This window comes from Plectropomus leopardus, chromosome 5 (genome assembly GCF_026936395.1).
Source record: "Plectropomus leopardus strain MGB_pleo_1.0 chromosome 5, ASM2693639v1, whole genome shotgun sequence".
In the NCBI taxonomy this organism is placed as follows: Eukaryota; Metazoa; Chordata; class Actinopteri; order Perciformes; family Serranidae; genus Plectropomus; species Plectropomus leopardus.
In genome coordinates, this window is record NC_142180.1 from 4065785 (window position 1) to 4080886 (window position 15102).

The 15102-nt window shown below is 41.0% G+C and overlaps 1 protein-coding gene across 1 annotated transcript in view; it reads left to right on the forward strand.

The window, feature by feature from the left end:
- LOC121962746 (uncharacterized) overlaps positions 1 to 15102 on the forward strand; it is a 132054-nt gene that overhangs the window by 44188 nt on the left and 72764 nt on the right. Inside the window, exon 8 of the mRNA XM_088077390.1 lies at positions 7863 to 7986. Coding sequence (XP_087933516.1) covers positions 7863 to 7986 — 124 coding nt within the window. The remainder of the gene's footprint in view (positions 1 to 7862; positions 7987 to 15102) is intronic.

Here is a 15102-nt window from a genome sequence, read left to right on the forward strand (position 1 = left end):
TTAGCTGGAAGCTTTCTCATCTGTCACTCACTTCACTGAACTCTGCAGCCAATACTTTCAGCAAACTGGCCTAATTGACACCATGAGTATGGTTGTCTCTACATGCACTTGTGTTCTTTTAAATGAATCAAATCATTGTGTTCTCAGATTTTTTTGTAGCTCTAGCTGCGTCTAACTTTTGGACAACATCTTTTCTATGTCACATGATGCTCTGGCGTGTGCTTGTCGGTAGGAACTGTATCCCTTTGGCCTGATGCAGCAGGTGCTACAAGAGGTGTTACTGCATCAAATACAAGAAGTTGCAGAACATCACTCAGTGGAAACACAGTCGTCTCACAATTGTGTTTTATAGACATTTCTAAAATTGATTTTTGGGCAAATCTGTTATGGAAGCGTGCCTACTGAAAAATTTACATTGAAGCATTTACAGTGAAAGGAGAATAAATGTAGAATATTTTAATGTTATTCAAATACATGACAACTATGTGACCCGGCTGCCATGTTGGAAACAGAACCGAAAAAATACTGCATGTAGGCCAGAGCAGACTTTCTTATTTTACAGCTAAATAGTATGCTAAAATATGATTTTGATAACTCCCGCTCCTCGCGCACGGAGCTGTATATTCTGCCCGCCCAAGGCGATGCAGGCTGCTCCGCTAATTATCGCTCCACCCTCCACTCAGATTTCATTCTGCTCTGGTCAAAGTGCTGCGGCTGCTGCTGCTACTGCTGCTGGCACCTGCGGTCACGTCACTATCCTCTTCCTCAGTGCCAGGGAGGAGGCAAAATGAGCTTATCATGTTGCTGGCACTGTCAGTCACAACCAGAATCACATGCCATTGCATGTTTCAAATTTTCATTATACTTTCTTTCTTTTGGTAAATTTGTTAAATTTTCAAAAATCCTGAACTATCCCTTTAGGGCAGAGTTTGCTCAGCGCCATCATACATACATGACATGGTTGTTTCTCCCACAAAGATATTGTGAATATCTCCACCTGCATGGACTGTAGCTGGACTAAGTGTTTGGTTTGTCCACTCTGGGTTACTGTAGAAACATGGCAGTGCAAAATGACGATCTCCATAAAGAAGGACCTGCTCCCTTTGTAGATAAAAGTGACTCATTCTAAAGTAATGAAAACATAATATTGTTTTTCAGGTGCTTATAGACTAAAGAAAATTATTATTCAGTCTGTGCTAATATATCCCTCTAAATCCTATACACTGGACCTTTAAAGGACTCATGTTTAGGTTTCTTACCTGACTTCTTGTTGTAGTATGAGTTAAAGCTGTCATGCTCCCAACAGAAAACTTTTCTTTTATCACAAAAATGATTCACTTAGACGTCATTAGGACAGTCTTCATTATAATAATGTGTAGATATACAATAAATACTGCTTTGTTTAACCTAAAGTTGTTTACACTGAGTAGTGTGTTACTAAACTGATGTTGTTGCTGAACTCCTACTGCACTCTCAAGTCACTGAATCTAGAATCAATGCAGCACCGTTAGCCGTCAAGTGATCGTTGTCTCTCCTCACCACACGCCTTCTCTCCCAAGCCTATAATTACATTTATCAGTTAACAGGACTAATTTATTTTGTCATGCCCCAGTAAATACTTAACGGAAATAATATTATTCAAACTCTGCAGGTCGCCTGGGTGCTTCATTATCGGCCTGCTTGGCACCAGAGGAGATGCTGCGATGCGTTGTGGGAGTGGGAAGGCAGGGTTACTGGAGTGAAAAAACCTTGGCCAGCCTCCTTTGGATAAACCACCTTATTCCCCCTCCCCAAGGGCAGCAATCAATAGGTTACTGCAGGTTTCTGCACAAAAACTCTCCTCTCAGTCCCGCTGCTGGAGGATAGTGGGTGTCAGGGCTCTGCAAGCTTGAAAGCATTACTGCGATTCAATTTCAACCCAGGGACCAGATTATTGTCTCATAATATTCTTTCTGCAGAGTTTGGGGTTTATAAAGTGCTCATTTTCTATTGAGCTTACAATATTAGAGAACTGAAGTATAATCATAAACCATTAAGTATCAGTTAAATCCCATGTGTTTTATTAAAATGAATACAAGCTCGCCTTTGTTTCTACAGCTGCTGAAATTTAATCTTACTCCTGATTGTAATTTTTAGAACAGTTGACCATAACTTTAAATGCATTTGTTTATTTCATTATTTTTAATTATTAACTGATATACATATGTCCTCTTGTAACAATTATTACTCTTGGTAATCATATTAATCTGTCAATTGTGTATAAAACTGAAATGCGCATAACAAAACTTTTTGCATAGATTGTAGTTACATCTTGTGATTAGTACATGATCATTTTAGTGGTAATCTAATATTAAACTAGAATTATCATCTCTGCAACAAATCCACAGTCTACATCAATGTCTGTCCAGACTTATTTGTAGCTGTGTTACAGTTGTAACAGTTGACATGGATGTTGCTGCAACATAGCCATATACTCTTAAACATGGATGCTTCACACACATCTTCAGTCCAGCAGCACAGAAGATCTGTACAATTAGCACAGTTTCAAGGTGGACACCCAAGATTAGTTTCACTATGGCCATGTTTAGATGAGAACGGACCTGTTTAAAACAGAAAAGTCTTTCCTTTGCGTTTAAAAAAAAAATCGCCGTTCAAATGATAACATTGTGACAATGATCCTTGTGTACATGGATCCGCAAAATCAACCCAAAGCGCTGTAGTATGCATGTCAGGTCAGTAGTTGGCGGGATAACTTTGTAATGACACCATAGAAGAGCATCACGCACATGCGTGAAGTGTGACTGTGATGGCACCATTCCCACAGGATCTGTGCATTGCCAATTTACACGGCGACAGAAGGGGTTGCATTTTCAGAAGGTGACACTCTGGAACCTGGTTTCATATTTTGTGTCTTGTGTGTGTCAAGTTGTCATGCAAGTCAAGGCCACTGCAACAAAAGTTAATATTTTCATGCAAGAACTGTTGCTGTGTAACATCTCTCCTTCTGTCCCTAAATTATGGCTTTGAATTACAGACAGAATCCTCATTTAATCTTGTAATACCATTAGATATTATGTGAAACTTGGTCATAATTAGTGTGTGAATTCTTGGGTTATGGCCAAAAAAAAGTTTTGTGAGGTCACAGTGACCTTTGACAACCTATGACCACTGAAATTAAATCATTCCAACTGGATGAATTTGCCAAAATTGAAGAAATTTCCTCAAGTTGTTCTTGAGATATTGTGTTTCCAAAGCGACATGGATGCAAGGTCATAGTAACCTTGACCTTTGACCACTAAAATCTAATGAGTTTACCCTTGATTCCAAGTCGACGTTTATGCCAAATTTAAAGAAATTCCCTCAAGGCTTTCTTGCAATTGTGTGCATGAGAATAAGATGGATGCAGCTTTATTAACCTTGACCTTTGACCATCCATCCATCCATTATTCTTCCGCTTATCCGGGGTCGGGTCGCGGGGGCAGCAGCCTAAGCAGGGAAGCCCAGACTTCCCTATCCCCGGCCACTTCGTCCAGCTCTTCCCAGGGGACCTCGAGGCGTTCCCAGGCCAGCTGTGAGACGTAGTCTCTCCAGCGTATCCTGGGTCTTCCCTGGGGCCTCCTACTGGTGGGACGTGCCCTGAACACCTCACCAGGGAGGCGTCCTGGAGGCATCCCAATTAGATGCCCGAGCCACATCATCTGGCTCTTCTCAACACGGAGGAGCAACGGCTCTACTCCGAGCTCCTCCCGGATGACCGAGCTTCTTACCCTATCTCTAAGGGAGAGCCCAGCCACCCTACGGAGGAAACTCATTTCAGCCGCTTGTACCCGCGATCTTGTTCTTTCGGTCACTACCCAAAGCTCGTGACCATAGGTGAGGGTAGGAACGAAGATCGACCGGTAAATCAAGAGCTTTGCCTTTTGGCTCAGCTCCCTCTTCACCACTCCCATGCACCCTCAAGGACCCTGCCAAGGGTCCAGAGCTGGTCCACAGTTCCACGACCAAGGCGAAAACTGCATTGCTCCTCCTGAATCTGGGGTTCGACTATCCGGCGGAACCTCCTCTCTAGTACCCCCAAATAGACCTTACCAGGGAGGCTGAGGAGTGTGATCCCCCTGTAGTTGGAACACACCCTCCGGTCCCCCTTCTTAAGAAGAGGGACCACCACCCCAGTCTGCCAGTCCAAGGGCACTGCCCCCGATGTCCATGCAATGTTGCAGAGTCATGTCAGCCACGACAGCCCCACAACATCCAGGGCCTTGGGGAACTCCGGGCGGACCTCGTCCACCCCCGGGGCCCTGCCACCAAGGACCTTTTTGACCACCTCGGCAACCTCAGCTCCAGAGATAGAGGAGCCCACCCCCAAGTCTCCAGGCCCTGCTTCCTCACCGGAAGGTGTGTCGGTGGGATTGAGGAGGTCTTCAAAGTATTCCTTCCACCGATCCACAACGTCCCGAGTCGAGGTCAGCAGCCCCCCGTCCCCACCATACACAGTGTTGACAGAGCACTGCTTCCCCCTCTTGAGACGCCGGATGGTGGTCCAGAACCTCTTCGAAGCCGTCCGGAAGTCGTTTTCCATGGCTTCACCGAACTCCTCCCACGCCCGGGTTTTCGCCTCGGCGACCGCCGCTGCTGCATTCTGCTTGGCCTGTCGGTACCTGTCTGCTGCCTCTGGAGTCCCACAGGCCAAAAAGGCCCGATAGGACTCCTTCTTCAGCTTGACGGCACCCCTTAACACCGGTGTCCACCAGCGGGTTCGGGTGTTGCCGCCCCGACAGGCACCGACCACCTTACGGCCACAGCACCAGTCGGCCGCCTCAGCAATGGAGGCACGGAACATGGCCCACTCGGACTCAATGTCCCCCGCCTCCCCCGGGACATGGTTGAAGCTCTCCCAGAGGTGGGAGTTGAAGCTCTTTCTGACGGGAGACTCTGCCAGACGTTCCCAGCAGACCCTCACAATGCGTTTGGGTCTGCCAGGTCTGACCGGCGTCCTCCCCCACCATCGGAGCCAACTCACCACCAGGTGGTGGTGACAGCTCCGCCCCTCTCTTCACCCGAGTGTCCAAGACATACGGCCGCAAGTCATACGGACCTTTGACCATAAAAACCTAATCCGTTCATCGTCAGGGCAACATGGACCTTTATGCCAAATGTAAAGAAATTCCATCAGGGTGATCTTGAGATATCATGTTCAAGAGAATGAGAGGAACAGACAGGCACATGAACAATCCAAAAACTTAATCCCTCCGGCCAAGGCCATTGCTTACATTGAGGCATAAAAACTTTTATTATGTAATGCACTATATTTTATTAATATTCCAAGAAAAATACATACAGAACTTCTCAACCAAACTAAAATTTGCCACACCAGCAAAGGCTTTAATCATGGATTCCAAAAAGAATATATTCAAACGTATTCATTGTATTCATTGAAAAAAGATGTACAAAGAGAAGGTACACAAAAATATGTGGCTTCTTTTTTTTACACAGATGCTTCAACAGGAGTTGTCTTTATAATTGTGGGGGAAAAACAGCCAGAAATATTCAGCTTTTTTTTTTTTTATTGTTGCATCTGTGGGATTGATAAAATATATTCGTGGGCAGAGTTTGCTGTTGCTCTCCTTCTGAAAACAGCAAACATCTGGTTTGTCATGCACCACATTCAGCACCACCACAATGTGAACACAGCAGCATAAATAAGAGAAGAACCTGGTTTCAGAGCAATGTTGTTAGGATTTTTATCTCTACCTGGATGTTTTATCCTTTATACCAAATCTATGGGCTTACATTGCACAACTGCACATTATGAAATTGTTACAAAATGCCACAACCACATGTTTAGTATTCACTTGAACATTCCATGCATTTCTATACAAGGAAAAGCATGTGCACATCCACACACAGGCCTGCCTGCAGACAGATAATGTGCAGTATAATAACTGTTTTATATGGACCGCGCACAATGTGCCCACATTGCACTCTGAGCCTTAATTCATGAAGTCAGGCCACTTGAAATTCTACAACAACAGTTTAGAAAAGGAAACGACCAGGAGTCAAAACTGAATAGAAATACATAATGTATTTCAAACTCATTTCAAATAAGTGCTAATCCACTGTGTGGCTTCTGAACCTTTGGTTTAGTCAGTGTGGGAATAAGTACATAGAATCAGTACAAAGCAGCAATATCAGAATGTAGAACTGCTGAATATGTGTCTTTTGAGTGAATTTGAGTAGAATTTGGAATCAGCATCCAGTGGAAATACTTAAGTGAAGTGTAAGTATCTCTGAATTTTTCTTAAGTACAGGACTTGTGTCCTGACAGTGGGACTGAATCTCCATTTTATGTGCAAATGACATTACATTACAAAACTGTGGCTTTAGTTAAGGACATGAGGTCAGATATCTACACCTGTGAGTGCATGTGCGTGCCTGGGTTTGTCAGTGTTCAAACTGTCCAACAACAGTTTTTAACCCTCTGAATCCTGAGCAAATTAGCCTGATTTCTCTCAAAAACATCAGAAAAGTGTGATGAGCAAGAAATGGCCTAAAATCAAATTAGTAATAGTAATTAGTAATTAGTATTAGTAATTAGTAATTAGTAATTAGTAATTAGTAATTAGAAAATAAGCCAAGACCTCAATGAAGTGTTAAATAAAATATTGCTTTTCATTTTTCTGTAACAAAATTTTTAAATATATAATATTATAAGAAAACTATATATGTGGTTTTCAGGACGTTCCCTTGTTTTTAATAATGTCTAATAATCCCCCCAGCTAATTTTCAGATCATTTCCTTGTCACCTTTCTTCAGAACATTTGCAGGACATTTCTTGCCAAATTGTTCATTATGTTTTTTCTTGTGTTTTTTAAAGAAGCAAAAGCATTTTCTCAGGTTTCAGAGGCGAAATGCTAATAAAAGGCGTCTGAATGCAGCACAATAAAGCTGCTGTCAGCGCAGGTGTTAAAGGATGAAGCCATAAAGTCCCTTCAGGATTTCATGATGCTGCAATTGGGACAGTTAACGCAAATTCAGCCAATAAGTGTGAATTCTGCACGACCTTGCAATTTTGTCCAATCACTGCAACTTTAACTTTGACTCATTTTCTTGTACAGCTGCACACAGCATATTAATTTGCTCAGCCCCTCTTTCTATTTCTGTTTATCATAAGATTGCTGCTGCGCCTGGGATTGATTAACACAAACTGTGATAGGAGAACTCATGGGGCTAACATTAACCAACGTTTATTAATGGGCTTATTGATGGAGTAAAGCCACTCGGTGTCAGTGCGAGCAGCTTTGTAACGCAAACATGTTTAGAACACTGGACACAGATTGTAGTTTTGGATAACTGTTGAAACTTTTACAAACTCAAGTGTCTCCGCAGCTAAAAAAGCTTTCAGAGGCACACCAAACTCTCCCTCACCTGACGGTGAAGATGTGAAGCACACAGTAGTCTGTGTCTGCCTCATTTTTAATGTAGCATTTTCTTTCTGCTGATCGCTGTTTTACAGTCAGGTCGGACTGTTTAATCCTCGTTGACCTTGCTGTTTCTAAATTTTCCTCTGAATGGCTCTGACTTATATGATTAAGAAAACTTTGGACCAGCTATGATTTTTTTTTTTAATTTTACCCTAGTACGGACTCTGAAGTGCTCTATCGTGATGTAATCGTAACATTTACAAAAATAAAAGCTTTTATGAAAAAAAAGCTTAAAAATGTCCCAGCAGTTGGGTAATGTTTGTTTGTTGATGAGGAGTGTGCAGGTGATCGGGATATAAGTATGTGTCCCCCAGCTGTTATAAAATGTGAATGTAAATGAAAGCATGCAAATGTCTGACTGCTTCTGTGTTTTCTCCACAGACACATCTATGTGATCCCGGCCTTCACCTGGATTCTCACTCTGGCTATCTTACTGGCCCACACAGTCATCCAGCCAATCACCTCACTGCTTACCCTGCTGAAAGGAATCCTGCTCATTGTCACGGTAACCATCATAGTATTTTTGAAATTATTCTTTTTATTTTTTTATCATTATCCTTGGTAAGTGTCATCACTAATAATGGATCACATTCTCTTAAGTAATACTAATTGTTTAGTTCTGCTGCAGATTAGACAACTGATTCCATACAAGTGTGTGTGTATGTGTGTTACAACTGGAAATTCACTATTGCCAGTGAGCTCCTCTTACCATACCCACAGTGTTTATTAAGTTGTACTCTGCAGTAGGGTTTGAAATCATCAGAGGCCCCACAAGTCAAGATACAATATTATTGCATTTTTAAACATGTTGCAATATGCTGAGTATTTCGATAACATATTTTGTGGTTTATTGCATTTTTTCAACTGCAAATCATGTCCCCAAAAGAAAGCTATGTCAACATTTGGAACATCTTGTTTTCATTGTGTTCCCCTCATTTAGAGAATGGTTCTTAATAACGGGGATGTAGCTATTGGCCAAAATGAACAGAATCTCTCCTACTTTGTTATCTTTCGGTTTAAAACCAAAATCCAAATGAAGACTGATTATCCACTTTTAGCTACTTAAAAAGTGTCTTGTTGGTTTTTATTACTCAGCCTTAACCAAGTGAGTGGTCAGACATAACTAAGATTTTTAGGATTATCTTACGTTTTTAATGCTTCCATGCCGGCAATAGCCATGGCTGGAGGCATTATGTTTACAGGTTGTCCGTCCCCTCATCCCTCCATCCCTCCGTCTTATTTGAATGAAAATAATATCTCCAGAGTGGGAGGGAGTGTCCTCAAATTTAGCACAAAAGTTCACTTGGATGCAACAATGAACTGATTTTGGTGATCAAAGGTCAAGATCATTGTTGCCTTGTCTGTTCATTCTTTTGAATATGATATCTCAAAAACACCTTGAGGGAAAAAAGAATTCTTTAAATTTGGCTCAAAACTTTCACCTGGACTCAAAAATGAATTGATTCGATTTTGGACGTCAAAGTTCAAGGTCAGTGTTACATTTTTTCTATATAATTCTCGTGAACACAGTATCTAAACAAAATCTTGAGAGACCACATTAGGTCAGTTTCCATTAACCCTCAAATGGAGCAAAATGAAGTTGCAAATATAAAATATGCCAAATAAAACAGGTCAATTTAGATTTTTTTTTTTTAATTGCAAAAAAGTTTTTACGCTCGCATAAAGTGGTATTTCAGACGACTTGAAAAAGCATTATTTTACAAACTGAAATGGAAACACTTTTTCGGCTTTTCTTGGTCACATGGTGCTATGGCTGTGTGCTTGTCAGAAGGAACTGGCTCCCTCATGATGCAGCAGGAGCTACAAGAGCTGTTATTTCATCACATACCTCTTCAAAAGCTGAGCGGATCATCTGGAAGTTTTAGATCCACAATTTAAACAAATAATGTGTTACCAAGCCAGTATGCAAACACTACAGTCTGAGAGCAGCACAATGCCATATTTGAGAAAGTATTTGAAAGATCAAAATCTCTTAATCCTACCACCCTGTTCTAAGTCTGAATGAGGTACAGAGCTTAAAAAATATAAACAAAGTGAACTATGGCTTTTCCATTGCTTTAAATCTTCCTTCAGTCCTGTTCATTATTTAACACAAAAGATAGAAGGCAAAATCAAAAACACTGAAACATGAAAAATTGCATCGTTTAAAGCAGCCACTTACAAAACAAAATACACAGTTTCAAGATGGTGCGCAAAAAAAATTCCAGTTCAGAAAAGCTTCGGGACAGCTGGTCTCAGTTACAGGTCTCAGATAAAGTTTTTTTTAACTTGTGACAATATGATATAATTTTCTATCAGTGTGTTGCAGTAAATCGACAAAACTAAGCTCATTGATTTTAATGGGCCCATCTTTCACGTAACTTCAATATTTCTATGACAATGTAGCCTCTTGCAATAGTGCTGCCTTTATGTGACAGTTAATTTATCTCTCTAGGCAGCTTTCCATTAACTTTTAAATTGTGCAAACTGAAATTGCGCATATGAAATACACCTAAGGGAAACACGTACATTTCGAGAAAAACAAAACAAAAAACAAACTCCAATTTATTGCAAGAAAAGTTTTACACTCACATGAGGTGGTATTGCAGGCAATTCGAAACACCATATTTTGCAAAACTGCAATGGAAACACTTTTTTTGGCTTTTCTAGGTCACACTGTGCTATGCCAAAATATTTGTCAGTAGGAACTGGCTCCTTCATGATGCAGCAGGAGCTACAAGAGGTGTTATTAAATCACATAACGCTTCCAAAGTTTTGCGGATCGTCTGGAAGTTTTGAATCCACAATTCCTCTGTGAAATCGTGGACTATCAGCTCCCAGAAATCCCTCATATGTGGCCGCTCCTACGTATAAAGGGCTTGCCTTTCCATTTTCACTCCATAACACGCCTACGTGTCCCTGGACAGGAAATAATGACGGCTAGTGCAGTGGCTGCAATAGAAATAAAGCTGCTTATGTTTATAACATCCATCACCATGCTTCTTAGCATGTTATTGCCAGAGAAGTCACAGAACATCTCTCAGTGGAAACGCAATTGTCTCGCAGTTGTGTTTTATTGACATTCAGAAATATTGCATTAGTTTTGGGCATATTTTTAATGGAAACCCACCTATTGAGTAGAATTTGGTGCTCAAAGGTCAAGGTCAGCATGGCCTGGCAAAACATGCTTCTGGACAAAACTCAGAATTCATATGTAATTATGACACAATGCCACACAAATGCCTAATAGGATAAAAGAATTAGGTAATGACATTTTATAACAAAAAGGTCCAAGATGAGTGTTAACCGTCCTTGTTTTCACAGACATGGATGTAAACTGTTACTTCAACTTAACATACAATGGTGAGGTGCTGATTCTAGATTTGAATAACATTTCTTTGCCTGTACACTTTGATTTAAATCCCTGCCATGTTTAAAGTTTGCAAAAACATAGAACCGTGTAAAGTAATATTTGCCCATGACGGCCTTGCATATTTGACATCATGCCATTAATAAGGGGTTGTGAAAGACTGCATAAACTCCCATCAAGGAAAATATAAGGGCGAAGTACTTTGTCAGTTTAGTTTATGTATATTGCGTTATATTGTATTTTTAGTCTTAGCAATTTACCTTACTACATACCTCCGTCCTTATAAAATATGACTTCCCCCAAAGAACTTAAATGGCAGTTAGAAAAGAAAATAATTAAAGAAATAAGTTATTGTAGTATGATTTATCATGGAGTGTTTGACTCTCTGTTTTTAAAAAACACTGAATGGAAACATTTCAACAGTGTCCTCTAACCTTCACGCTTCACACTTTATAAGCTATTAAGCTTTGTCTTTATTCTCTCCCTAAAAGTGTATATCCTTCGACCATTTTTGATGGATGTCATGTTGCCTTGACTGCCATGTTTTCGTGTGAGGCCATGCTGCTAAAATGGATGGAAGTGGCATTGTGCACTGGTCCCCTCACACAGAAGCCGTGGTGCTCATTGAGCTCCCACTGTGTGTGTGTGTGGGGTGGTTTTAGGCTTTTCCAGGTCAGTGCTTGCCAACATCAGGGAGTGTCTGCTGCTCAGCAGGAGCTCTTGAAGGAAGTCTTTAGGCCTGAGCCAAAGTACATTTAACAACATCACATTCCACAAGGTTACACTGCCTCAAAGAATCATGTACAGCCAGCTGCTATAGATGCTGGCTTAGGAGCAGATTGACGGCCTCTTTCTGAAACTACTTAAGCATTATTTTCTTAAATAAGAAAGAAAGGATATGGCTATTTATGTTTTTTGAAATAAAAGATTTACTCCTTAATTTCCTCTGCTGCTCTATTTGGGTTTCAGTAGTTCATGGTGGGCTGCACCCTCACCCGCGCGTGTACCTCCTAGAACAGGCATCACCAACTGGCAAACTGCGGTCTGTATCCAGACTGAAACATTGTCCTGTCCAGACAAGTGGCCAAGTTGTAATAAAATGTAAGAATAAGATCAAGAATTTTTATGGAGCAGGGCTGGGCAATTGATCATAAAATAATGGAAACTGACATTCAGAACCGCTAACCAACGTAATCTTACCCATGTCAGTTATTTCAGTTGTTTAAAAATTCTGTTAATCCTTTCTCCACTGGGGCTGCCAACTCCCACGCATCTGCTGTGTGTTTCACGCTTTTGGGCTCTGTCTCACGCTCTCATGACACCGAGGAAAATCTCACAGCAAAACACTGCGACAGCAATCATGTAATAAAGTGAACAACTTTGTCTCTAGAATACCGCTGAGTATTTGACAAGCGAGTCGTATGTGTTTCCCCAGCTTCATTATCGTGGATCAAACAGCTGATGGTCTGACAGCAGTGCAGTGAGACAGACAGACAGCCAAGCTTCTCCTCACAGCACCAAAGTGTCTGAAACAGACACATTTTAAACGTGGAAAGTGACTTCTTTAGACTTCTTCTACAGACTACTTTATGTTAGTTTCACGTTTAATCAGACTTTTGATGAATTATTTAGAAACACCTGGAAGCATCTCTCCATGTCTCATCCAGCCGCTCGCACTGAGCTCTCATTATTATTACCAGGGGCAGATGTCACATAGAACCTTGTAAAGTAATAGTTGCCCATGACAGCCTTGCAACCTAGATTCAATTGAATACAAAAAGACAAGATATTTAATGTTCAAACTGATAAACTTCATTGTTTTCTTGCAAATATTAACTCATTTTAAATTTGATGCCTGCAACATGCTCCAAAGAAGCTGGGACAGGGGCAACAAAAGACTGGGAAAGTTGAGGAATGCTCAAAAAATACCTGATTGGAACATTCCACAGGTGAACAGGTTAATTGGAAATAGGTGAGTGTCATGATTGGGTATAAAAGGACCAGAAAGGCTTAGTCGTTCACAAGCAAGAATGGGGCTAGGTTCACCACTTTGTGAACAACTGCATGGGCAAATAGTCCAGCAGTTTAAGAACAACGTTTCTCAACGTACAGTTGCAAGAAATTTAGGGATTTCATCGTCTACAGTCCATAATATCAACAAAAGATTCAGAGAATCTGGAGAAATCTCTGCACATAAGCGGCAAGGCCGAAAACCAACATTGAATGCCCATGACCTTCAATCCCTCAGGCGGCAAGGGAAAGTATTCCTGCAGACTTCATTGCTTCTGATCAGTTAACAAGTTCGGGGGTGCTTTCTTTTCGACACAGGCTTTTTGGTGGATGTAGTCATCTCAGAAGTAACTACTGTACGCCTGTTCACCTCAAGGTATCCATTCATTTGCATGTCCTGCCACTCTCTTTCGGCCGCTAAAGAATCCATTCTATATACACAACTGTATCCCAAGGAGAGAATTCTCCTTTCTTTTTCCATAGCATTTTGCTCTTGGTAATTTCTTCAGTTTCATCTTCTAGTTCGGGTTCAGAATCAGAAGTGAGATTGGCGTTGGCATGACTAGAATATCTGGTTTCTTGAAGAAGTACTGCCAAAGATTTGCACCGTAACAGCCCCGATTTAGTTCTTCTGCAATGCGTTTTTCCTGCTCCATCTTCATTCAATGATGAAAATACACACAACTTCCAGAAGTAGCAGTAAGAGTTACTAGCCTACTTTAAATGCAGGAGCGGCTGCTCAAGTAGCCATAATACAAAGTTTATGGTTTTAAGGCCCCCCAATACTGTTATTTGAAGCATAAAATGGCTTCTTCGTGATTTCAACTTGCATATTCTGCAAAAAAAACGAAATCACTAATTGAAAAAAAAAGAAGATTTTTCTTTGTTTACACAACTTGTGGGGGGCCGACTTGTTGCGAGTTTTCTGGTGGTGGGTCATATATATCAACAACACCCAGAAACACCGCCGGCTTCTCTGGGCCTGAGCTCATCTGAGATGGACTGAGGCAAAGTGGAAAAGTGTGCTGTGGTCTGACTGACTTTGCTGCCATCCAAACGATGTCTTTTTCAGGGACATCCCTGCTTATTTCAGCAAGACAATGCCAAGCCACATCCTGCACGTGTTACAACAGCGTGGCTTCGTAGGAAAAGAGTGCAGGTACTAGACTGGCCTGCCTGCAGTCCAGACCTGTCTCCCATTGAAAATGTGTGGCGCATTATGAAGCACAAAATACGACAACAGAGACCCTGGACTGTTGAGCAAGTGAAGTCGTACATCAAGCAAGAATGGGAGAGAACTCCATCTACAAAGCTTTAACAATTAGTGTCCTCAGTTCCCAAACGCTTATTGAGTGTTGTTAAAAGGAAAGGTGATGTAACACAGTGGTAAACATGCCCCTGTCCCAGCTTTTTTGGAACATGTTGCAGGCATCAAATTCAAAATGAGTGAATATTTGCATAAAAAGAATAAAGTTTATCAGTTTGAACATGAAATATCTTGTCTTTGTAGTGTATTCAGTTGAATATAGGTTGAAAAGGATTCTTTAATCATTGTATTCTGTTTTGATTTACATTTTGCACAACTTACCAACTTCATTGGAATTGGGGTTTGTACTTAAATTTACCTGAAGTTTGTGTAAAATTAAGCTTTTTTATATAATGCTGGAAAATTTAATAAATAATAGTAAATCATATGTTTATTACACTCCAACACACCATGGTCAAATGAAACTGTGTCAGTGAACTATGAGGGCAAAAAACAAACCACAAGAAATAGAAAAGAAGAAAAAGCAAAATAATTGTTCATTAATCGTAACCGAGGTGAAAATGTTCAATTAATCGTGAAAATGATTTTAAGGTGTGAGGTTCGGACCTTTGCTGGGAGGAAATTTTAACAACTGGACCCCTCTGAATTTTAGTTAAATACCCCTGTCCTAGAAATGCAGACACACAACAACATGACAAGTGTTGATGACAATGAAGAGTACGTTCCCAAAAAAGGCACAGACTCGTCTGTCGTTTGGAGCTGGCTCAGTTTTGCAGCATCAGGTCTCAAACAAACCATTGTGCAGAAGCACGACCAATTTATTTCCACATCACAAACATAAGCATGCAGCCGAGTGGGAGAAATGTGTCTCACTCCAAGATGCACAAGACTGCGTCAGCCCTCAAACACCTGGTAAAAAGTAGCCGACATTAGTGGAATCATTTTCCCATTCTGTCCCATATGACAGGAAAGTA